This window comes from Rattus norvegicus, chromosome 9 (genome assembly GCF_036323735.1).
Source record: "Rattus norvegicus strain BN/NHsdMcwi chromosome 9, GRCr8, whole genome shotgun sequence".
Classification (NCBI taxonomy): Eukaryota; Metazoa; Chordata; class Mammalia; order Rodentia; family Muridae; genus Rattus; species Rattus norvegicus.
The window spans coordinates 17,825,112-17,851,950 of NC_086027.1; the positions used below are offsets into that span (position 1 = coordinate 17,825,112).

General features: G+C 42.3%; 1 protein-coding gene across 5 annotated transcripts in view; it reads left to right on the plus strand.

Annotated features, from left to right (window-relative positions):
- LOC134480543 (uncharacterized) overlaps nt 1–26,839 on the plus strand; it is a 55,259-nt gene that overhangs the window by 23,002 nt on the left and 5,418 nt on the right. For 2 of the 5 annotated variants that reach the window (XM_063268093.1, XM_063268092.1), the window contains 3 exons: nt 20,486–20,754; nt 24,850–25,009; nt 26,344–26,475. In XM_063268093.1, coding sequence (XP_063124163.1) covers nt 20,664–20,754; nt 24,850–25,009; nt 26,344–26,475 — 383 coding nt within the window. In that variant the 5' untranslated portion in view covers nt 20,486–20,663. Of the gene's footprint in view, nt 1–10,401; nt 10,852–20,112; nt 20,755–23,497; nt 24,125–24,849; nt 25,010–26,343; nt 26,476–26,839 lie in introns of those variants that run through there. The other 3 variants (XM_063268094.1, XM_063268090.1, XM_063268095.1) reach the window with 3 other exon arrangements.

Here is a 26,839-nt window from a genome sequence, read left to right on the forward strand (position 1 = left end):
TGTCTTACAGAAGCTTTGTACCTTTATGAGGTCCCATTTGTCTACTCTTGATCTTAGAGCATAAGCCATTCGTGTTTTGTTCAGGAAATTTTTCCAGTGTCCTTGTGTTCAAGATGCTTCCCCACTTTTGCTTCTATTCGTTTGAGTGTATCTGGTTTGATGTAGAGGTTCTTGATCCACCTGGACTTAAGCTTTCTACAGGGCAATAAGAAGAGGATGATTTGTACTCCTCCATATGCTGACCTCCAGTGGAACCAGCACCATTTGCTGAAAATGCTATCTTTTTTTCCACGGGATGATTTTGTCTCCTTTGTCAAAAATCAAGTGACAGTAGGTTTGTGGGTTCATTTCTGGGTCTGCAGTTCTATTCCACTGGTCTATCTTCCTTTCTCTGTACCAATACCATACAGTTTTCCACAAGTGCTCTCTAATACTGCTTGAGTTCTGGGATAGTGATTCCCCCTGAAGTCCTTTTATTGTTGAGGATACTTTTAGCTATCCTGGGTTTTTTGTTATTCCAGATGAATTTGCAAATTATTCCTTCTAAACCTATGAAGAATTGTATTGGAATTTTGATGGGGATTGCACTGAATCTGTAGGTCACTTTGGGAAAAATGGACATTTTTTACCCTCTTCATCCTGTCAACCCACGAGCATGGGAGATCTTTCCATTTTCTGATATCTTCTTCAATTTCTTTCTTCATATACATGAAGTTCTTTTCACACACATCTTTCACTTGTTTGATAAATTCACACTGAGGTATTTTTATGTTATTTGGGACTACTATGAATGGTGTCATTTCCCGAATTTCTTTCTGAACTTGTTTATCTTTTGAGTAGAGGAAGGCTACTGATTTGTTTGAGTTAATTTTATACCCAGGCACATTGCCGAAGTTGTTTATCAGTCTTAGGATTTCTCTGGTGTAACTTTTTGGGTGTCTCAATTATACTGTCCTATCGTCCTCAATAGTGATAATTTTCTTCTTCCTTTCCAATCTGTATCCCCTTGACCTCCTCTTTTTGTCTGATTGCTTTGGCTAATGCTGGGGACAACATACAATGACAGGGACTGCCAGCAGTAGGCCGGGATGGAGACATCTCAGAAGCCTGCAGCAGCTCCTTGTAAAGTAGGGTGGCTTCTGGAACCCTGAGTATCAGGAGACACATCCCACCAGGGGCCCACCATGTGAAATAAGAGGCTGCCTACAGTAGTCCGGGATGGAGACATCTCAGTAGCCCACAGTAGCTCTTTGTAAAAACTGGTTGTTTCCATTTCCCTAACCTTATCACTGGACAAGGGCTGTATAGATTTCATTTGTGTGTGACTGCCTATCAGTAGGTCTTGATGTGCACAATTATTGTATTATATCTGACTTTCCTACTTCTTTCTCCTTCTGCTCTGGTGAATTCTGTGAAACTAGATGTTCCTTGATGTTATGATTTTAGAAAATTGGAAATTGATGCATAGGGGCACAGCACAGCATAGCCCTAGAGGCCCAGTTGCATACTGTGTATTCTCATCTTGGAAAAAATGTAATAACTGCACAATTGTAGTTCCAGAATAAGGTTTGACTTGCAAAGATAGCTTGAAGAAAATAAGAGAAAATGAATTAGAGCCAACATTGGGACCCTAAGAAAGGGAAAAGTTATTGAAGTTAGGATATAAATTTTCCATAATATTTCAGACTGGTTCCTGGATATGGAAGTATAGAATATATAAAATAATATACTAGTAAACTAAGTCAAGCTACTGGAACTCTTATGAGAGTCATTGTGTGCAAGGAACAGAAAGCTAGCTGAATTACTGAGCTAAGAGTTACCTTGATTCTTTCTGGCCACCGCCTGGCAGTTTTGCCTATGTCGTTTATCATTAGAGCTTCACAGGAAAGTGCAGGTAGCTGACCTCGGAGCTTTGATCTCTGAAGTATAAAAGTAAAGAGTTAAAGTTTAAATAACGATAAGTTTACAATTATTATCATTATATTGGCCACAGGCCTGGGTACAGGGGAAGCCTGAAACTTTGGAGAACAGTGTAATTCTTAGTTCTTGGTGAGATGTAGTCATTCTTTGCATTTGATTTGGCAATGATTATAAATGTCTTTTTCCTACCCGCTTTTGGATTATTAATAAAGGAGTGGGGCAAGAGAAAGGCTACAGAACATGTGAAGAGTAAATGAGAGAGAGCATGAGGAAGTGAAGGAGAGAGTAAATGACAGACCTAATGTAAGAACAAATGTGAGAGCGATGAGAGAGCATGAACCTGCCAATGTGTGTAGCTTTACCTTATTACCTCATCATGTGAAATAGCCAATCATATGTGAACATGTCTATGTGTCTCGTTTGAATCCACCAATCCCCGTAACTATGCATCTGCTTCTGTACGCCTGCTTCTGCTTCCCCAAACCCTATAAAAGCCCCATGCTGGAGCTGCTGGGCGCGCTAGTCCTCTGAAGAGACTGTGTGCCCGCAGGTACCTGTGTTTTCCAATAAACCCTCTTGCTGATTGCATCCGAGTGGCCTCGGCTCGGTCATTGGGCGCTTGGGGCTCCTCCTGAGGGAAAGGTCCTCTCGGGAGATCTTTCATTTGGAGGCTCGTCCGGGATTCGGAGATCCTCCGCCCAGAGATCATCGACCACCCACCGGGAGGTAAGCTGGCTGGCGTTTGTCTTGTCTGTCCCCTCTTGTCCTGTGAACAATTGATCAATAGGCTCAGATCTGGGGACTATCTGGGTGGGCCAGAGAAGGAGCTGACGAGCTCAGACTTCTCCCCCGCAGCCCTGGAAGACGTTCCAAGGATGGTTGGAGGAGAGGGAGGTCTGGATCCGTGGCGCCTCCGTCCATTTTCGGAGGGATCCGGACCCTCGATGACTCCGTCTGAATTTTATTGGAGTAGAGGATCCAAGACCCTCGGTGACTCCGTCTGAATTTTTGGTTTCAGTTTGGTACCGAAGCCGCGCGGCGCGTCTGTCTGTTACTTGTTTGACTGTTGGAATTGTTTATCTTCTTTGTGACCTGACTATGGTTTTCTGGACGTGTTGGTGTCTGTTGTTTGTGTTCTGTTTTTGTGTTTGGTATCCCAGAAGCATCTAAGGTGAAGCTGCAGTTTGGGCCAGGTACTGAAGGTACCAGGCACCTGTGGAAATTGCTTATAGGATGCTTTGTCTTGGTCTTGTTTCTCTGGTTTGTTTTCTGTGAAATTGTCAAGTGTCTTTTTGGCTTTTGTTTCGTGTTTGAATTTGGACTGACGACTGTGTTTAAAATCTTGGACTGACGACTGTGTTTGAAATCATGAAACTGTTTGCTTTGTTCGTCAAAGAATTTTACTTGGTCATCTTGGTGCTTAAGTTAAAAATTGAAAATAATTTGCTTGAGAGAAATTGTTTTCTGCCAGGGAGTTTTGTCTCTCTCTCTTGAGCCTCCTCCCCAAGGAGAGATGCCCCAGGTTGGGGGGGGGGGGAGAAAAGCCCCTAAAATTGTTTCAAAAAAAATCTACAACAAACTGTGAAAAACTTTGTTTTGCCCATCAAAATTTAGAATTCAGACTTTGGCTGTGGCCAAGGTCAGGATTAATGTCTTCTTTTCCATGGGCCTTTAACCCAGTGAGACAGTTTGGTAAAGGGCTGCTACTGAGGTCCTGAAAGTCTCAGGTCAACCGATTACAATTCTTTTGTCAGCCACATGGTATCTAGCACCCAGGTTCTAACCATCTCTCCATCCTTTTGTTATTAGTTGTTACTAGAAGCCTAGTGTCATTTGGAGGCTGGTTCTCTTGAGAGGCAAAGCCACCAAGCCGACGCTGAAGAGAGATACTCCTTGAGGGAAAATCTAAGTTTAGAGAGATAGTCGATAACAGATCGGCTGCCTCTCTGCTCACCTTTCTGTTTCATAGACAAAGCTTGTGCTTATTTGTACAATGGCCTTTTTGTCCAAGAAAGGCCTCCTGGTTTAGCTGTGTGACTGAATGCTATTTGCCCTCTTCAGTGGATCTCTATTCTCAAGATTCTCTTGTTTCCCCACCATCCCATTTGAGATGCTTGTTAGTAACTGTTACAGATCTTCTTTACCACCGAGGAAAGACAGAATCCTGCTAGAGGCCAGAAAGAATGTTCTAGACATGGGTGGAAGGCCCTTACTCCTGACTGACTTCAATATGCCTGAAGGTAGGGAGTGCTCCAGGTCTGCTGCCAGGCTCCAAGGGTGGGTCTCTGAGGGGCTGGAAAACGCCCCACCAATCTGGCTAAGATAAAAAAAAAGATATGAAGAGAAAGTTAGAGAAATTTGAAGGGTTAAGCTAAGTTGCTGAGAGTTAGTATAAGTTACAGAGAAAGTAAGGTTGAACAAACAGACAAAAAAGAATAGGAAATTAGAGAGCTAAAGAGAGATAAAAGACAAGAGAGGAACATGTACTGGCCACAGTCGTTAGGGAACCTAGGAAGACAGTACCTGGATACAGAAGAGAATTCCTGGCTAAAAGTCAGTGTGCCTGATGCAAAGAAAAAGGACCCTGGGTCAAGGTCTGCCCCAGGAAGAACAAGAGGGGCCTCTCCAGTGGCTCTTAGGCAAGCCTCTTGGTCCTAGAGTGCTGGCTATGCAAAAAGATAGAAGGAAAGCCTGTCCAGTTGTTGTGTGAATGCCGGGGGCCTAACACTCTGTGCTCCTACGTCCAAATGGACTAGTGTCCGGAGAAAGACCTTGGGTACAGGGGGCTACTGGCAACAAACAATACTTGTGGACTGCTCAGCTTTGTAGGTATTTCCAATAAAAAGCAAACAAACAAACAAACAGCCTTATTACAGTTGCAGCAGGTGCAGGAGAGAAAGCTGGGAGATATCCTGTGCTGCTGCCCTCATGCTGTGATTCTGCAGCAACAACTTCCTTGGGAATAGGAACCTGTATGCAGTGGGATCCCTTGCTGGGCCTGTCATCTCAAAAATAGGGGCTTCGCTAATCCAAAACCTTGGAATCCAGTTTACTTCAGGCCAGGAATGAAGTCAACCATCATTAGGGAAAGAGCAAGGGGAAAATTACATAGGAAAAAATATGCGCCTTAGTCAGAAATGATCCTCAACTTCTAAGGCCTCCACAATCTCCACCCCTCTCTTATGAGCTGTGCATAGTGATGTTGTACAACTCCAGATGGTAGGAAAAGGCAGAGTTCTTTCCAGAAACAATCATACATGATTTTCACCCTGACATCTGTGAGGTGAGGTGGCATCATTTCACAGAGTCAGCACACCCGGGATGAGGACACAGAAGCCACAGATGACAATGCCAAATGGACTCCCTCCTGAACTTATGAAACCATTAAAATTGAGGTTTAGCCTAACCTTAGGCCATTCCACTCCCTGCCCATCCAGCTGATTTTTATGTTTGCTCTGAGTAAAAGATCAGAGTGTAGCCCCAAATATCCTCATGATTGGACTTGGAAATTCAGGAAGAATGATATTATAGAATGGATGGCTATGTGGTTACAATGTGGTAACTAGGTTCTGACCAGGAACCTCGTCCTTAGCCAATGGGGACTTTAAGGTGGGGCCTCCTGCTTGTCCAGTGCAGGCTAAGACTTCAGGGTCAGGCCAGCTCCTGAGCCCCACACAGGGCTGCCTGCATACCCTTGTGATTGCATTAGAGCCAGAGTACTCTCCACCCTATTCTCTTCTCTCCTCTTTGTCACAGCCATGGTCCCCAAGAGCACCTGTCAAACACCTTTATACATCTATCTCTATCTCAAAGTCAGGTTCCCAGAGAATCAATCCCCATAGCTGACCATAAATGAGTATTCACTGTGTGTGTGTGTATATATAGTATTTTAGAACACAGAATGGGGATTCTTGGTGAAAGCTTCGTGGACATGTGTCTTTGCTAGATGTCTTTGCACTGGGATCTTTCCACATGACTTAGATATCCTTGCCATGAGTTCATTACCCATCCCCTTTCCATTTCAGTTTCGTTTTTCTTTTGGATGCTACTGCTGTTTGACATAAGATCCAAGGATGAACTTCCATACTGGGCTATGGTTTCAGACTTGATTTACAGCCATGTGGCCCTCGGGTTGCTTCCATTTGATCTTAGAGGTTGATTAATCTTTCCAGCAAGGCTTCCAGTACTTGATAGGATTGTGCTACATGCTGTCAGAGCAGAGTTATACAGAATTTATATGCTGTCCTTCCACTGATGGTGCTTACCTTTGCCAAGACCTCAAAAAGGGCAGCGCTTGGAAAAATACACTGCAGGCAAAGAAATCATATATGTGGGTCTACCCCTGGCTCTGTGAGAAATGACAGAGGAATATGGTCTTGGCTTACTGGAAGTCTTATCCCAAGTCTAGGGAAGGGGACTCCAGAGAGCACTAAGCCTTCTCCTCATCCATCATAGTCTGTATAGCCTCTGGCTTTCATTTGGTTGGTGTGGTGACCTTAAAATGTTCTAGGTATTTCTGCCATGTTCTGTCTCTATACCTAGACATGACCTCAGGTGTACAGTCACATTGGAAACATAAAAAGCCTTGCACCTGAATTGTGAGATTCAATGTGTGTTATATTTAAAATACCACAATAATTGAGTGGCCATTGCTACAGTAAATATTATTAGGGGGTTTCTACCCCACCGTAGATAATTTAGTTCCCAAATAAAAGACACAAAACTTTTAGATTTATAATAAGCCTTAAAGTATTAGAGCTGGGCAGAAATCAACCCTCTGTGCTATTTTTTCTGCTTCCCTGTCCATAACCCCGAGGTATTGCTTGCCATGCTCTGCCTGGGTCACTCCTGTTCTGACAGGCTGGCCCTCATGGTAATACACTCACGATCCACCTGCCCTATGGGGTGGTGTCTCCTTCCTTCTCCTCCATGTCTTTTCCCTCTCCTCGTGGACCCTGCCTGAGTCCCCAGGCCCAGGGAAACTTTGCTCTGTCCCCTCTCTTCTGCACAGCCCTTGTTGTAAGGATTTTATTAACCAATCAGGGATAACATAGGAGGCAAAAAAAAAAAAAAAATCTGGTATACATGAGGATCTCCTTGTCTTGGAGCAACCAGGCGTTAGGGTACAGAATTTAGCATTTGAATATACAGCAGCACAGACCAACCCATTATATGCCGATCTACTTTGTAGTTGGACTCAAAGCTTGGCTCTCACACCCGTTAGATGTTCAACCCTGGAGAAGTTATTTTACCTTTGTGTGACTCAATTCCCTTATCTGCACAATGAGGATGATAACGAGTGTTTAATTCACAGAGTTGTCTTTGGGACTGATGAGTCAATATATTTAGTAGTTAAGTAGTGGCTATCATTGCCAACGTTTTCCCAAGTCACCTTCTAGGAGGTCAACTGACTCCTAGGTGAGTCTTTGGTTACACTGCTTCAGTTTTCTGTGGCTACACTGTTCAAATGGCATCCACTGGTCACACATGGCTATTTGAGATGAACTAAACTTAGAACTAAAATCTGCCTCTTTAGTCACAGCAGGCAAACCAGGAGGCAAACAGCCAGCCAGAATCCATAGCCAGAAACACTGCAGATATAGAATATTTCTATCATCTACAAATTTCTCATGGACAGCAGTGGTCTAGGTTCTTGGTGTCTGGTTTTTCCTTCAGGGAGAATTACTTGCTGTACTAATATCCAACGGTTTATTTTTAAAGCAACTTTACCAAAATTTGACTTACTCACCCCGAAATTAATCCAGTTTAAGTCTACAATGTAATGGTTCCCCATAAATCTATCCGAGTTCGACGGTAGACCACAGAACAAAAGAAAGACAGTTTATGCAGTTATGTAAAAATCGTATGCATCAATATTGACCACTGCATAATTATACTGTACTACTTTTGATTTCTTCAAAATTCAGGCCTTTTATTGATAGTTTTACAAAAATACATTATCCTAGAGTTGAGAAAATATTATACAATATTTTATCTGGGCTTTTTATTTCATTGAGACTTTAATATTTTTGCATCTTTTGCTAGTATTGTTAGATTCTTTATATGAGTTTTATTTTGTGGATTTTTTTGCCGATCTGGTCACTATTTGATGCCATTTCAATGTTCTCAGGATTTTGATGACAATAATACCACAATGATAATGTGATATTCATTTTCTTGAGCCATTTATATATGTATATACACACATATGGGAAGTTATGTATACATATTTCTATGCTATACTGTGTAGAATACAATTCTATTATACGTCAACATATACAGTTTGCTCAATATGATTTCTGTGAATGTTATCAGTCATGGGGAAATATTAAGAGCCTGAATAAACATGGACAGTATTTGCAGAATGCACATAAAATTGAAGATGGTATATAAGCAAAAGTGTGAAGTATATCACTTAGAGCTTTCATATCGAATGCACTTTAAAATTTTTAATAGATTAAAAAAATTTAAATCATCTTTACCCAGTTTCATTTTTTTTCACAATGTATCTCCTGGATGATTTGAATTATATATGCTGCTCAAGATCCTTTAAACAACAGTAACCTAATGCCTTACATGTGTTTCTGATATTTCTATTCACTTGATCACTGTTCAATAATTGTACCAAGTTGATAGCTGTAATTTTTTATGACTTTAAGAATGTAAATTTCATGTGTGTGTATACACTTTTGATCCTAACTCTTTGAAGGCATAGGCAGGTGCATCTCTTTTTTGAGTCAACTTGGTCTACATAGGAAAACCCTATCTTAAAAAAATCAATCAATGAATAAGCAAATAAAAAAGAATTTGAAACACTTGAAATTAATATGAACACAACCACATCTTTAATAACAATTGATTTTTTTTATTGCAGATAATTCATATAATCCAAAATGTTATATAGTGTCATATGGGAACTCAATTTCATCGTAAAATAAACCTGCTTTTCTCTTTTCATTGGTTGCTCTTAGTTAACATTTTCATACACATATATAATTTATTCTGATTATTCTCTCCCCCACATCGTCTCATCCCCTCCCCTATGACTTAAACTTATACAGTCTTCTAAATTTAGGCTTTCCAAATTTAGGATTTCTCTTTTATTTTTATACATTCCTTTACTTTTCCATCTACATTTTATGATATCTTAATAAGAAACCCATTCTATCATTGGCATTATCTCAGTGTTTGGTAGGAGACATTCACATTCTTCAGTAGCTTCTCATCAGTGCAGGAAATGACATCGAGGTCTCTCTCTGTCTCTGTCTCTGTCTCTGTCTCTGTCTCTGTCTCTGTCTCTCTCTCTCTCTCTCTCTCTCTCTCTGTCTCTGTCTCTCTCTGGCGCTGGCTCTCTGTCTCTGTCTCCCTCTCCGTCTTTCTCTGTCTCTCTGTCTCTCTCTCCATCCCCTCCCCAATTGTTTTGTTTTCTAATACAAGGTCTCACACTTTAGTCTAGCCTTGAACTCAAGGCAATCCACCTACCTCAGCCTTGTGAGTGTTGGGATTCCAGGCATACACCATCTTGCCCAGTGAATTTTGTGACTCTCGTACATCCCTTTACCATTTCTGAATTATTTTTAATATTGCTGTGACCCTTTTCTAGCTTCTAGATGTAGATACATTAACTGATTAGAAGGTTTTATTTTTAAAGATTTATTTATTTATGTACATGAGCACTCTGTTTGCGAGTGTGCCTGAATGTCAGAAGAGAGCTTCAGACAGAAGAGGGCATTGGATCCCACTACAGATAGTTGTCGGTCACAATGTAGTTGCTGGGAATTGAACTTGGGAGCACTGGAGAAGCAGCGCTCTTAACCACCAAGCCATCTCTCCAGCCTGATAAAAAAGATTTTAAATTTCATTCTTTTCGTGTTTGTTTGCATCTTTCTTCTTGAGAACACTGTGATGGAATGTCCAAATGGTAATTATTGGCGGTTGGTAGAAGGAGCCATATGTGTGATGCTGCCATATGTGTGAGGGGCTGGCAACAAGGTGCAGACCCAAGACCATGGCCCTGTGCCCTGAGGCTCGCCTGCTGGATGTGGGCTCACAGCCCCATCAGGATGCCTTCAGGTGAGGACAGCAGGTGGTGGCTTGTGCCCTGCTGAGCTGGCCTAGGAGAGTGGCAACCACAATCGCCCTGCCCAAGCCTTGAGCCTGGGGCAGCTGGAAGCTCCGGAGGCGATGGCCACAGTTAGGTCACGCTGGGCCTGGGGGCCGCAGAAGCCGCCCTGCGCCTCCTCAGAGCCCTGAGAGGGGACTGACCCGCCTGGACTGAGCCCGGAGCTCCGCACCACAGGCCTCCCGGTGTCGCGCCTCGCCCCGTTGTCTGCCCCACGGAGTGGGCACACGCGTCCTTCCCACCCCGCCGTTCGACCGCGCCCGAGCCGGGCCTCAGGGCACGCGGAGCTCGTGGGTGAGCGCAGGGCCTGAGGGGACGGGGCGCGCGCGTTATATTTGGCGCCGGCAGCAGCGCGTGTGCCTGGGCGAGTGTTCCTTCCGCAGGTGCCGGCAGCCGGGCGCCGCCGCCCAAGCTGACTCCTCTCTCTCCCTCTCCGACCCCGGCAGGGCCCAGAGGTGATTCTGCCTGCAAGATGTCCTCCTTCCTGGAGACGAGCTCTTCGCAGGCGCCACGTCGCGAACAAAAAGAGAAAGAAAAAAAGAAAAGAAAAAGCAGAAGAAGAGACCAGGGACGGGGACCTTAGCGGCTTTGGGGGTCAGCTCCGCCTGGGGCAGGCGCGCTATGACAGTGGCTGGGTTTCCAACAGACACTGCAGCCTCGCAGTGTCCAGGGAAGAAGCCCAGGCCAGCCCTGCCAGGGGACCTCGTGGCCTGGCGCTTGCCCGGACCCCTAGCCGGACCTCGGTCTGGTCCCCAGGGACAGCAAGCAGCAAGCAGGGCGGGCTGCACCGCCAGAGCAGCAGAATCAAGGTAGGTAGGAGACCGGCGTCCCTACTTGCCTGGTTCTGGCCCTGCCCCCCCACCCCCCTTCCCCCTGTCCTGGGAAAGCAGTGGCAGAAGGAGGCTATGCAAAGTGAGCCCATTGGGTAGGGGAAGGGAGGGTTCAGGGATGTATGGAGAGCTGAAGTAGGGATTGGAAAGCCCATGGCATTGGGAAAGAGTGGAGAGGTAATCTGGAGTGTGCTGTTAAAGGACTGGGATCGTGGGAAAATATTTTCTTAAAACCTCAGGCAATGAATGTATTATTTAATAGATTTCTTCTGATCTACTTTGAAATTGGTTGCCCCTTGCAAGAGATTGTATTTGGAGGATGTAAAATACACTCCTTCAATTACTCGGAGAAAGGGAACATAAAGAGATTTCCTCTTTTTTAGCCTCCAAAGCTCTGAGAGATTACAGTTCTGCATAATTTAATTCTTTCCTACCTGCTATAAGCAGGCCTCCAGATCAGCAAGTTCCTTTGGAATGGTTTTCTTGTTTTTGTTTATTTTCCATGGTGCTGATTAGAAAGCCATGAATTGTTTTGTGAATTTTAAATTTCAAGAGGTGACACCCAGAGTTGATGTTGGTTTCCTTCACACATTGCAGTGTAGTTGCAGCATAAAAAAAAAAAAATACTTCTTGTGACAAGAAGTGGAAAAAGAAAGTTGATGAGCTAAGAAAAGAAGAGCCTTGAGCCAGATCAACATTTGGCTTCCTCAAATATGGAGCAAGCATGGAATGTGGCTTTTTCAGAATCGAGGGGGTTTTTAGGATAGGGCAGTGAATGCTGTCTGGTGCTAACCTGTCCCTTTTGTGGCTGACAACCCTTAGGAGAAGGTCAGAATGTGCCAACAGCACAGAGTGGGCACTGGTGGTGTTTGAACTCAGAAGTGCTCAGGAACTGTGAAAGTTTCTCTGTTATCACCCTGGAGCCATCTAGTGAAATAGACCACTGTGATGCTGTGTAAGAGGCCATTGTGAGGGCTGGAGAGATGGCTCAGTGGATAAGAACACCAAGTGTTCTTCCAGAGGTCCTAAGTTCAAATGCCAGCAACCACATGGTGGCTCACAACCATCTGTAATGAGTACTGATGCCCTCTTCTGGTGTGTCTGAAGACAGCTGCATTGTCTCACATATAAATAAATAAATCTTACAAAAGATTGTCATCTACTGCAGTTTCTATGTGGACAGGGCACAGTTGAAGGGATTAAAGATCAAGTACATTGCCTGTCTTTAAAGATCAAGTGTATCATCTAACTTTTAAACCAAGAAATGTAGTGTCTTTTTTGCTGCTTGTGTAGCTTTTAGTGATGTATCTTTTCTCCTAGTACGTCCTTTGTTTCCATAATAGTTGTTTTCAAGTATATATGATTATCGCTCCTATTTGCAGAGCTATTCAATATTTTCATTGGTTAAATATTTGTGGTGAATTTACATTGTGATATCAGTAAAATGCTATGTGAAAATTTTAGAGAATATACCGGTTTGGGTAATTTTAATAACCTTTGCCCTCAAGTGGTGGCCTGTTTTCACATTGAAAAGACTGGAATTCATGACCATCCATAAAAGGATTGATAGGGAAGCACAATGGACAGCAACAGTGTTGTTCCCTTTGACAGTTGAGGGAGCCAAGAAAGAAGTGTGACTTGCTTTTTGTGATTTACCAAATCAAGACTCAGTATCATTACTATAGAAGCCCATGGAAAAAATGATGAAGTTTTCAGAAATCACCAGTTGAAGAAATGGTGGTGGTTTTGCTTATATTGAATTCTGAGTTTCAAAGTTATGTTTCATTTTTCTTTATTCCTTAATGAGGCTTTTTATTAAGTTTTTTAATCACCATTACACACTTAGATGCACTATGCTAGGATCGTAGTAGGTGCTCATTAAATCACTGATCATTGGGGAGGAGGAATGATAAGAAAGTATGTATTATCTGTAAGTTCTGTTAGTTTTGGGAACAGGTGGTTTTAGGTTTACCATCATACTTTGGTATCTTGTCCCACATAAGACAACTTGACAGAACCCCCTTTCTGGCCATTATGTTCAACTTATTTTTCTCTTAATCATTCTTGAAAATTATGGAAGTAGTGTGGAAAATTGATTGTACCTGCAGTATAGCAAAAAAGCCCAGTCTAGATAGGAAGCAGTTATGTTTCTCCATGAGCTGATGTCTTAAAACATCTAGATTTTAGGAATTTGGTGTTGTGTTTTCAAACATACATCTTACAGCATACAGATAACATCGTGAGAGAATAAAGGAATCTTTTGATTTAGCACCAAATTCCCTAAAGCAATGACTACTGCACAGCTCTCTTGGCCATATGAATAGCCGAAATTATATTTCACTCTTTTAAAGAAATAATGAAAGCACTTAAGGTTAAAGCAGAGCCCATGGGAAAAGTTTACTGTGGTGTTTCTCTTTGGTTTCTTGTGCTCTTTCTAGAGAATGACTTTGAGAAGTCAGGGCGACCGGTCAGGTGGTCAGTGTGGTCAGGCAGTCATGAGCAGATGGTTAAGCGATATGCTAGGGCCCCATAGGCCAGTGAGCCCAGCTGAGAAGCAGAGTCTAGCCAGTGAGCCTAACTGAATAGCAGAGGCTAGACAGTGAACCTGACTGAAGAGCAGAGGCTAGCCAGTGAGCCAAGCTGAAGAGCAGAGGCTAGCCAGTGAGCCTAGCTGAAGAGCAGAGGCTAGCCAGTGAGCCTGACTGAAGAGCAGAGGCTAGCCAGTGAGCCCAGCTGAAAAGCAGAGTCTAGGCAGTGAGCCAGGCTGAAGAGCACAGGCTAGCCTGTGAGTCTGACTGAAGAGCAGAGGCTAGCCAGTGAGCCCAGCTGAAAAGCAGAGTCTAGGCAGTGAGCCAGGCTGAAGAGCACAGGCTAGCCTGTGAGTCTTACTGAAGAGCAGAGGCTAGCCAGTGAGCCAGGCTGAAGAGCAGAGGCTAGCCAGTGAGCCTGACTGAAGAGCAGAGGCTAGTCAGTGAGCCTAACTGAAGAGCAGAGGCTAGCCAGTGAGCCTGACTGAAGAGCAGAGGCTAGCCAGGGAACCTGACTGAAGAGCACAGGGTAGACAGTGAGCCTGACTAAAGAGCACAGGCTAGCCAGTGAGCCTGACTGAAGAGCAGAGGCTAGCCAGTGAGGCTGACTGAAGAGCACAGGTTAGCCAGTGAGCCAGGCTGAAGAACAGAGGCTAGCCAGTGACCCTGACTGAAGAGCAGAGGCTAGCCAATGAGTCTGACTGAAGAGCAGAGGCTAGACAGTGAGCCAGGCTGAAGAGCACAGGCTAGACAGTGAGCCTGACTGAAGAGCAGAGGCTAGCCAGTGAGCCTGACTGAAGAGCACAGGCTAGCCAGTGAGCCAGGCTGAAGACTGAAGAGTAGTGATTTTAACCTTTATTTATAAGTTCTTCCGTTTTCCTAGAATTTCTACAAAGGTTTGCCTCCATAAAGTTTGACTTATAAGGTTCTCCTTGCTCTCTTCTTCTTATCTCCTTTCCTCTTGCTCTTATGACACAATAATTTCCTTACTCTCAATGCCTTACTCTCAACGCTATGCCTTTATTTCTAAGTTCTTCTTGAGTTCTGTTCTCTTCAGTTCAGTTCTGTCTAAAAAGCTTTCTCTCTCTTTGTCCTCAGCATTTGTATATATTTCTGAACACAGCATCACATGGTGAAAAGTCACCACAAATTTGCACAGGAATTCAAATCATAAGTTGGATAATCAGTTTACGACAGAGAATGTTTACATGCATATCCATGAAGAGTAATCATCAGGATAAACTGTCACCATCTGTCACTGGCTCTGCATGTTCATGGAGAGTTAAAAGCTGTAATTTTTATGAGAAAAGAATAAGTGAAATTGCCTATAGGCAAATCCAGTCAATTATTTACGTTCAGTCCTTGCACCTATAGTAAATCATTAGTTCTTTTTTAATGAACTTTTGTTAATTGGTTTATACCCTCTTAGAATGGGTTCTAATTTGTAGGTGCCTGCTTGCTATTGCAGAAGCAATTCACTCATGAAAGTTTAAGAAGGAAGAGTTCTCAATGCAATTTTGATTACCAGAGAAAACATAATAGCTGTCCCATTATAAAGGAGCTTAAAATTACTAATCTAATTTTAGGAATTCTTATAGAACCATCATAAGAATTAAGAAATCATCTATTTGTCTGTACATCATTAGGCCAAGACAATACATCTTCGTTGCTCTGTGGTGATCTGCTCAAAAGAGTGGGGTAAAGAGCATGACAAATACAGAGGCAGATACTTGCAGCCAACCATTCAGCTGAGAGCAGGGTCCCCAATGGAGGAGTAAGAGAAAGGATTGAGGGAGCTGAAGGGGTTTATAGTCCCATAAGAACAACACTAAGAAACACCCAGAGCTCCCAGGACCGAAACCACCATCGAAAGAGTACACATGGACAGACCCATGGCTACAGCTGCATATGTAGAAGAGGATGGCCTTCTTGGGGACAAATGGGAGGAGAAGCCCTTGGTCTTGTCAAAGCTTGATGCCCCAGTGTAGAGAAAACCAGAACAGGGAGGCAGATAGGCCTGGGTGTTTGGGTGGGTGTGGTAACACCCTCACAGTAGAAGGGGGAGGGGGTTTTATAAGGGGTTTTGTGGAAACCAGGAAAACGGATAACGTTTGAAATGTAACAAAAGCCCTCTCTGGGGAAGGGACAGCGGATAAGCTGCTCTGAGCCCCTACTTCCCTGCTGCCTCCCTTTGATTGCGACTGTGGTGCATGGTGTCAGCCTGGAACACTCCATGGGCTGCTGCTGGCACTGGTCCTGGCGTTCATGCCAAGAGCATGATGAGCAAGGAGCACATGGTTTGTCCCGATTCAGAGCAGGGCGAGTGGCCACCAGAGAATAAGCACAGCTTCCTGTACGATCATGAGGTCTTCCTGGGCAAGGAGGACTCCAAGACCTTTGATAGCTAATCCTGGACGAGAGCAGAAGAGGCTGGGGAAAATTGTTGATCCAATTGACAGTGATGAAGACAGCCTTGTTACTACTGAAGACCTGAAAGTTTGGATCAAACAGGTACAGAAAAGATACATTAACTAAAATGTGGCTAAACTCTGGAAGGATTATGATAGGGACATAGATGAAAAATCTCCTGGGAAGAATACAAGCAGGCTACCTATGGCTACTACCTGGGAAACCTTGCTGAATTCCAAGATAGCTCTGATCATCACAACTTTAAAAAGTTGCCTCCATGAGATGAGAGGAGGTTTAAGGCCTTGACGGTGACCTGACAGCTACTCAGGACGGGTTCATTGCTTTTCTGCACTAAGAGGATTTAGAACATATGAAGGAGATTGTAGTTCTGGAAACGCTGGAGAATATTGACAAGAACGGGGATGGTTTTGTGGACTAGGATGAGTACATTGTGGACATCTTTTTCTCACGAGGACAATTGCCCTGAGACCGACTGGGTTTTGTCTGGGGAGCAGTTCAATGATTTCCCAGATCTGAACAAGGATGGGAAACTGGATTAGGATGAGATTCACCATTGGATCCTCCCTCAGGACTATGACCATGCACAGGCTGAGGCCCAGCATCTGGTGTATGAGTCAGATAAAAATAAGGATGAGATACTGACCAAGGAGGAGATTCTAGACAACTGGACCATGTTTGTGAGAAGCCATTTCACCAATCACAGGGAAGATCTTACCAAAAATCATGATGATCTTTGAAAGAAACTCATCCTCATGTGGCCAACAGTCACATGCTTTCTATTCTGGTTGATTGCTATATTTGTCAAGTATATAGCAGTTGTGTCCTTAAACAATGAGAAACCTTTCGAAAGCTCAAAAAAATCATGCATTACACCACAAACAATAATAGTAGGAGACTTAAACACAACACTTTCATCAATGGACAGATCAGGGAAACAGAAATTAAACAGAGACACAGAAAGACTAACAGGTTATGAAACAAATGGATTTAACATATATTTATAGAACACTCCACCCTAAAACCAAAGGATATACCTTCTTCTCAGCATCCCATGGTACCTTCTCCAAATTGACCATATAATCGGTCACAAAACCGGCCTCAACAGATACCGGAAGATAGAAATAATCCCATGTATCCTATCAAAAAACCACGGACTAAGGCTGCTGATCAATAACAACAAATAAGATAGAAAGCCCACATATACATGGAAGTTGAAGTCAATGACAACTTTGTCATTGGAGACATAAGAAAGAAATTAAAGACTTCTTAGAATTTAATGAAAATGAAGATACAACATACCCAAACTTATGGGACACAATAAAAGCAGCGCTAAGAGGAAAACTCATAGCTCTGTATGCCTGCAAAAAGAAACAGGAGAGAGCATATGTCAGCAGCTTGACAGCACAACTAAAAGCTCTAGAAAAAATTAAATAAACCCTAGAGGAGTAGAAGGCAGGAAATAATCAAACACAGGGCTGAAATCAAACAAGAAGAAACAAAACCGAGTATCAAAAGAATCAGCAAACCCAGGAGCTGGTTCTTTGAGAAAATCAAAAAGATACATAAACACTTAGCCATATTAACCAGAGGTCACAGAGCGTGCATCCAAATTAATAAAATCAGAAATAAAAGGGAGACATAACAACAAAATCTGAAGAAATTAAAAAGATCGTCAGATCCTACTACAAAAATGTATATTCAACAAAACTGGAAAATGTGGAGGAAATGGACAATTTTCTATACAGATACCAGGTACCACAGTTAAATCAGGAACAAATAAACCATCGAAACAACCCCATAACTCATAAAGACATAGATACTGCTATTAAACATCTCCCATCCAAAAAGAGCCCAGGACCAGATGGATTTAGTGCAGAATTCTATCAGACCTTCATAGAGGACTTCATACCAATACTGTCCAAACTATTCCGCAAAATAGAAACAGACAGAGCACTACCACACTCCCTCTATGAAGCCACAATTACTCTTATACCTAAACCACACAAAGATACAACAAAGATAGAGAAATTCAGACCTATTTGATTTATGAATATTGATCAAAAATGCTCAATAAAATTCTTGCAAACTGAATCCAAGAACACATCAAAACAATCATCCATCATGGTCAAGTAGGCCTCATGGCAAGGATGCAGGGATGGTTTAATATACGGAAGTCCATCAACGAAATTCATCATATAAACAAAGTCAAAACCACATGATCATTTCATTAGATGCTGAGAAATCATTTGACAAAATTCGTTACCCTTTCATTAATAAAGTCCTGGAAAGATCAGGAATTGAAGGCCTGAATCTAAATATAGGAAAATGCAAAATACATCAAACCTGTACCTAACATCAAACTAAACTGAGAAAATTGAAGGAATCCCACTAAAATCAGGGACTAGACAAGGCTGCCCACTCTTTCCCTACTTAAGTACAATATGGTACTTAACGTCCTAGACATAGCAATCAAACAATGAAAGTAGGTCAAAGGGAAAAAATTAGAATGGATGAAGTCAAAACACTAATATTTGAAGATGATATGATAGTCTACTTAAGCAACACCAAAATTCTACCAGGGATCTACTTAACCTGATCAACAACTTCAGCAAACTGTCCGAGTATAAAATTAACCCAAACAATTCAGTAGTCTTCCTCTACTCAAAGGGTAAACAGGCTGAGAAAGAAATTAGGGAAATGACACCCTTCACAATAGTCCCAAATAATATAAAATAACTTGCTGTTACTTGAACCAAGCAAGTAAAAAATCTGTATGACAAGAACTTCAAATCTCTGAAGAAATTGAAGAAGGTCTCAGAAGATTGAAAGATCTCCCATGCTCATAGATTGGCAGGATGAATATGGTAAAAAATGACCATTTTGCCAAAGGCAATCTACAGATTCAATGCCATCACCAACAATATTCCTACTCAATTCTTTATAAAGGTAGAAAGTGCAATTTGCCGTCATTTGGTATAAAATAAAACCCAGGATAGCAAAACTATACTCAACAATAAAAGACCTTCTGGGGGAATCACCGTCTCTGACCTCAAGCAGTATTACAGAGCAATAGTTTCTATGGTATTGGCATACAGACAGGCAGCTCAGTGGAACATAATTTAAGACACAGAAAAGAACCCACACACATATGGTCATTTGATCTTTGACAAAGGAGGTAAAACATCCAATGGAAGAAAGAGAGCATTTTTAACAAATGGTGCTGAGTCAACTGGAGGTCAACATGTAGAAGAATGCAAGTTGACCCATTCTTATTACCCTGTACAAAGCTTCAGTCCAAGTGGATCAAGGACCTCCACATCAAACCAGATACACTAAAATAATGGATAAAAAGTAGGGAAGAGTCTCGAAGACATGAGCACTAAGGAAAATTTCCTGAACAAAATACCAGTGGCTTATGCTTTAAGATTGAGAATCGACAAATGGGACCTCATAAAACTGAAAAGCTTCTGTAAGGCAAAGGACAGTGTCATCAGGACAAAACGGCAATCCACAGATTGGGAAAAAATCTTTACCAATCCTGCATCTGATGGAGGGCTTATATCCAAAGTTTACACAAAACAGAAGAAGTTAGAGTACAGAGAGCCAAACACCCCTGTTAATAAATGGGGTTTGGAGCTAAAGAAAACATTCTCATCTGAGGAATATAGAATAGCTGAAAAGCACCTAAAGAAATGCTCAATATCCTTAGTCATCAGGGAAATGCAAATCAAAGCAACCCTAAGAATCCGCCTCACACCAGTCAGGATGTCTAAGATCAAAAAATCAGGTGACAACAGATGCTGGTGAGGATATGGAGAAAGAGGAACACTCGTCCATTGTTGCTGGGATTGAAAACTGGTACAAGAACTCTGGAAATCAGTCTGAACGTTCCTGGAAAATTGGAAATTGTACTACCTGAGCACACAGCTATACCAGTCCTGGGCATATACCCAAAAGATGCTCCAACATACAACAACACATATGATCCACTATGTTCATAGCAGCCTTATTCATAATAGCGAGAAGCTGGAATGAACCCAGATGCCATTCAACGGAAGACTGGATTTGAAAAATGTGGTACATCTACACAATGGAGTACCACTCAGCTATCAAAAACAATGACTACGTTCAATTCATAGGCAAATGGAAAGAACTAGAAAATATCATCCACAGTGAGGCAATCCAATCACAGAAAAACACACTTAGTATGCTGTTGGGAGCGATGGCCTTGAAGCCTTCCATTATTGATGTTATTATTATGGTTAGCATTAAGTATGACTGGGTTCATGGAAAATCCCCAGCCAGCTGCAGAAGACTAATACAAATGTGGTGGTCAAGATGAATAATCATATGATAACGTGTGACGTTAAGATACCCAATGTCATGACCTGTAACCATTCTGAAAAACCATCATCCTGCTGACTAATAGATATGACAAACCTGTGACCTTTCTGACATCCTGTCAACATCAGCCGATTCCCTGACCACACGAATATTGTGTCCTTTGTGTGGGTAAATGTTTCTTACTTCTCTCTTCTCTCTGTTACCCTTTTTACGGTACAAATTCAGCCTTGGGGAAAAATAAAATTGTCGCCTTGATCAGACTCTTGTCTTGGAGTCCTTCTTCACATCTCTTGTCCCTCATTCTCTTCCAGATTCTCAGCACCCCTCGTTGACAGTATGCACTCATTGATAAGTGGATATTGACCAAAACCTCAAATTACCCAAGATGCAATCTACAGATCTCAGGAAGCTCAAGAAGAAGGATGACCAAAGTGCAGATGCTCCCACTCCTTCTTAAAATGGGGAACAAAAATATCCATAGGAGGGGATATGGAGGCCAAATCTAAAGCAGAGACTGAAGGAACAGCCATTCAGAGTCTGCCCCACATGTGGCCCATATGTATACAGCCACCAAAACTAGGTAAGATTGATGAAGCTAAAAAGTGCTTACTGAAAGGGACCGGATATACATCTCCCCTGAGATACACATCCAGGGCATGTCAAATAAAGAGGTCAGTGCTAGCAGTAAACTACTGAACTGAGAATAGGACGCCATTTATGGGAATTAGAAGAAGGATTCAAAGAGCTGATTGGCTTGCAACCCCATATGAACAGCAATGCCAACCAAATAAACCACTAGCAAAAGACTATACATGGACTGATCCAGGGATCCAACTGCATATGTAGGAGAGAATATCCTTGTTGGGGCACCTGTGGAAGGGGAAGCCCTTGTTCTTAACAAGGTTGGACCCTGAGTGCAGGGGAATGTCCAGGAAGGGGTTTCTAAGTGGCGTGGATTGGGGGACCATAGATATGGGAGAGGGCACGGCAGGGGGGCTTATGGACCAAAAGCTGGGAAAGGGAATAACGTTTGAATAAAACATATATATCTATTAAAAAAACTGAAATTTAAAAAATGATAGTAATACCAAAAAATAATCAAAAAATGTGAATAGGAAAGAAATTTTAGGTTTTGGAAAAAGATGAATGCCAGGTATTTGAAAAACTGTATGACCATGGTAAACACTTTAATATACTTGAGAAATTTTTTACATGTTAATGAACTGCATCTTTTTTTTAAATAGTGAATGGAAATACACTCCCTTCCTGGCTGTGAGTCTAGGGATCCAGATGCAGTGGAATTCATTATTTGTTGGTCCTGAACCTTTGAGTCTGCTTCGAACTCAGCTTATGCCAAGGAAACTAGGCCAAGGTGATATCTAAGCCATTGACCAAACTATCTGGACTAACAATTACATGTGAAATTCCACCTTGTAAATGGGAGGAGAGGAATAAAAGATACCTTTAAGGATTTAAAAAAGATGAAATGTACCCAAAAAAATCCAATAAAAAAGTTTAAAATAAAAATAACTTAGGAAATACAAAATACTGGGGTGCCACTCCACAATCGTGATGTGTTTCTTCTGTGATAGCTTACAGGTTAATTTACTTCTCTATAACTGTTTTCTTATTTCAAAGTAAGTAATGGCATCATCTGTGGAGTGATGGTGAGAACAAAAGCTTTGGCTAACTTGAATAATCGATCCCTCCCGAGCATGTGCTTAACATTCTAAGCACAGGGAAATTTCCTGAGGGGATTAAAAAACAAAATCCAAACATAAAACAGGAACAACAACGATGTAAAAACATTCTGCACTCTGGGTATGAAGGCATGTTACATCTTTAATCAGCTTTGTAGGTATTTCTAATAAACACACAAGAAACAAAAATTCTATCACAGTCCTAGCAGTTGCATCCAACAAAGAGAGAGCTGTGAGGTAGTGCCTGCTACTTCTTTCCCCAGATACCCCTGGGCCTCAGGCCTGCACCCAGTGAGCTGGACCAAGAGCAGCCAGGTTGAAATTCCTGCTGCCATGGCAGGATTCTGCAGGAACATTTCCCTTTGACAACAAGGAACCTGTGTGGAGGAGACCTCTTGGTGAGTCTCAAGGACTCTACATGTCCTATTCTACAGGGAGAAGCCCTGCCAGGTCTTTTTGGCAAGGCCAGCCATTTGTATGGGGAAGTCTCTGGTCCTGTGGCAGAGAAGGAGGAATGGCAGAAAGAATGGCAGCTCCACTGAGATCAAAGGATAACCCTTCTAGGCCTATGACCTCCTAATTAATTCATCTTTCACCCGATGCCCTATTCACATTTTCTTAATCTCATACAACTGTGATCTTGATGAGCAGCTGGGCTCTTGTTTTCTTAATCAGTTCTTTGTTGTAACAGACCTTTTTAACTTACTCCAGCCCCTGAGGCTTATTCATACCTTCTGTATGCAGTACGACCCTTGGTGGGACTGTCATCTCAAAAACAGAAGGTTCAGTAATCCAAAAGATTGGACTCCAGTTTACCTCAGGCCAGGAAAGAAGTCAGCCACCATTAGTAAAAGAGCAAGGGAAAAATTACATAGGAAAAACAAGTGGCTCAATCAGAAGAAAAGATCCTCAACTTCTAATGCCCGCACATCTGCACCCCTCTCTTCTGAGCTTTGTATAGTGATGTTGTATAACTCCAGATGGTAGTAAAAGGCAGAGTTCTTCCCAGAAAGGTCAGACATGATTTTCACTCTTACATCTCTGAGGTGGGGTGGCATTATAGCACACATTCATGTTGAATTATTATAACACCTATGATAAGAAGACAGAATCCATATATCACAATGCCAAATAGATTCCCTCCTGAACGTATGGACCCATTAAAATTGAGGTTCAACCTGAACTCAGGCCATTCCACTCCCTTCCCATCCTCCTGATTCTTATGTTTGCTACAAGTAAAAGATCATGGTGCAGCCCCCAATATTCTCATGCCTAGACTTGTCTATTCACGAAGAATGATATTGGAGAAGTGATGGCTATATAGTTACAATGTAGTAACACAAGGTCCTGGTTGACATTTGCTCACTGATGTCCAATTTAATTGTCTTGTTATATTTGAGAAAGGGAGGATGTCCTACATAATATATAAAACAGACAGAAATTTATTATTTTATATATGCCCTGTAGTTGATCCCTATGTTCCCAAGGAAAAGGAGTTTTTATTGCAAAAAAATAGGATTATAGACCATTGATTTTGTAAAATACATGGATATGTAAATGGAAACAATGTCAGCTTTCAAGGACTGCACAGTAAGCAAATAATTCCAGGTTTTATACACTCAGAGGTATAGAAGAAATATATTGGCCTCCAGAAAAAGGGAAAAGCTTAGAAATCGAAATACATGTCACATGCATTGTCTCTGGTATTAGATTTACTTTTAAGAAAAATCTCCCTCCTCCTTGTTCCCTAGAGATTTGGGTGCTAAGAAAAATCTGTTCTCCAATTCAGGGTTGTAAGAAACCCTCCCCAGCAAATGCATTGTTGACTACTAATGAAGCAGAGAGACATATGTAGCTTTGAAATAGAGGTTGCCAAATGGTATTCCCAGTGACACATGGGAGACTGGAGGAAAGGGTCCCCACAGAAATTCATCAGTGTGGGGAGAGCTGGTTAGTAGGTAGGCCATAGAATTTTCCAGTGACATCACCAGTAAGCCGTTCACTGGACACTCTATTGTATCTAAGAAATCCCTAGAATCTTCTGTGATGTCACCAGTGTTGTGGTGACACCAACTGCCTTTGGGATATTACTTCAGTTCCCTTTGGGTTCACAAGCAGGCATGTTTCGCCAGCTGCTCAGGCTATTTCGGAAGGAAAGTGTTGATCAAGGAGAGACCGCACCAGGTCAGAGAGAAGCTGACCCCCTCTCTAGTGAAACAGGAAGGAGGAAATCATTCTTGGGAAGGCTTGGTGAGTCGTGGGCAGAGTTGGGGAACATCCTCAAGGAGGTAGGTTTGAGATGTGCCTTCTAAGACTAGGCCTTACAAGCAGGAGCCTTGGGATTTTTCAAAGGCAAAACAAGAGTCAGGAGTTCCAGATCTTTAATTTGAGAGAAAGCCATAAAGTTGTAAGACTTCATTGTCTTTTCTTGAAGCTTTTTAAATGTGAGTGTCAATGATTGGCAGGAGGAGGCACTGTGAGATTAACAATGTGACCATCCATGTTTGGGAGTTGAAGCGCTTCATCCTCTAGATTACTGTAGGTTACATAAGTGTGTGATGGCGAGAACAAGGAAGGATGCACCCCTAGTCATGAATTGAGTTCTCAGACACTTTGGGCTGGACCACACTTGGTTAGAGCTTGATGGTGCTAAACATTATGAAGTCATTATGAACTCCAGGATTATCTGCACCACATCTGATATAACAATGTCGCAGATGTTTATGTCTCAGTCATATTATGACTTTCAGTGCCGCGGGTTGTTTAATAGTGAGTGTGGCACGTGTATGGCATTAGAGGTTGGGAAGAGGGACATAGCTTAAGAATCAACCTTTAAGAAAGCTTTTCTGCTCTTTCAGGGATTCACCCAGTCTCTACCATTTCCCCTTCCTCAACCTCCTTTTCGGATTCAGAATGTTCTTTTCTGCCCATAGGCCATCAAATATGCAAATTCACTTGGGTTTGTCTGTCTACAGGTTTTGGTAGGAAGGCATCATCCCAAAATGTCATCAGTAAGCAAGAGCAGTGTCTAAAGGAACTGGAGGAACTCAAATTTGAAATCCAGAAGTGTCAATTCGAGAGGGATGAACTTTATCAAATCCTGGATCTTTATATCTATGATGAGTGGGACCACAGGTAGTCATTATGCCCAGTAACCTGTTCACTGTCTTGCGCTCTCTCTCTGCTACCTCAAGATTTACTCATAGCACGAGAAAGTTTCACCTCTCATCCTGGATTTTAAGGAGAGTTGGCAGGCATTTGCTTGTGAGATAAGCTAGGTGCTGTGTGTTTAGGGTCAACCTCTTTTGTACTTGACCCTGAGCCTCTTGGATTAGCATTGGTTCTGTCAACAGCTAGAATGACCTTGTCACACTTGCTGCAACTGTGTGTGTGAATGAAATGCCTGCACGTCATCACTCTTTCCTCTGAATTTGTTCATTATACACTGATTCTATGACACCTCCATGGATGTAGTTGGAATTCTAAATGTGTTTGTATATGGGTTGGTGTGTATGTATGTGGCAGTATTTGTTGGTGGTTTACTCTGGATCAGGACGTCTGGGACCTTTGATGGGGTCTGAGGATTTGTTTGATCAGCACTTTGCAGGTCATGATAGTGATGAGTACATGGAGGCCCACATTGATCAACACAGCACTTTGCTCCTTCTGTATACCTTGGTGGCACACAGGACTCTCCTGAGGGGAGGAGGTGCTATAAATCCTCTTCCCTGTCAAACATAGTTATGCCCTCCGGGAATTCATGTAACAATAGAAACCAAGGATTGAGTATACCTGCTTTCAAAACAAGAGAAATGTCATCACAGCTTTCTCTTGGGCCCAAAGCTGTGGCACAGACTGGAGGAATCTTCTTCCTGAACTAGTCAACTCCATCATGCTCACCTGGCCAGCTCTTGAAGGTCAGGTCCCTCCAACTGGTACCGTGACTCTGTTTTCCTGTGCCCAGGATAATAAACTTAACCAGTACAAATACTTTGAAGGAGCAAGTATGTGGAACATACTGAGTTTAAGTAATAGAGAGAACAGTCTGATTTTACCTAATTTGTTTCCCCTGCTTTGATCTTTAGCTTTTTTTTATTTTTTTAACTATCCAGGGATTGTTCATTGTGACCTAGAAATGGTCACTGTGGTCTTGACAGTTGTTATTCCCAAACAGGCAGCTCTCAGGCACTGCCCCCTCCTATATAGTGAGTCTTTGCAGAACCATATCTCTCAGGATTCCAAGGAGTCCTTATTTCAAAACAAATGTTTGCTTATTTACATAGAAATATTTTCTGTGGATTGAGTCTCACTGTTGGGTTTTGGTCTGGTTTTTGAGTTTGCCATTTTCTTCCCTTCCACCATTCCTTGAATTTGAAATTTTTTATTATATATTTTTATTTACATTTCACCTAATCCTGAAATCGTGAGTTCAAAACATTATTTGTTCCTTTGGCCATGACCTAACCCAGGCTGCATGTCGAATTGCCAGTCCTTCAATCTGAACATGAGATGAGAATGATGGCTATGCAAATGATGACCAACTCAATAAGTGATGCCATGGAGAGGTACAAGGAGCTCATACAAGTGAACAGTTCCTACCGGTGAGTCGCTGACCGAGATGAGAACCCAGCACTAGGCAGGGAATGCTTCTGTCCTGTATGACTTTGAACCAAAGTCAGGGCTCTGGTTCTGTAGTGTCTGACTCTTAACAAGAAGGCTGCCTCCTGGCAAGGGTCTTAGATTTGTAGCTCTTGGACACAGTTGTCGTACTTGTGAAGGGTGTAGAAGACACTCCAATTGTTATATTTCCCAGTTAAAGTTCCTCTAGATAGAAAAGGTTTGCACCATGATGGGAATAGCAATCAACTCTGAATCTCTAGGACTCTGACAGGAGATTTAAAGATCTGTGATCCATGAGAAACACATGGAAAGAGTCTATAGCTATTGGGTCTTCAACTACCCCTC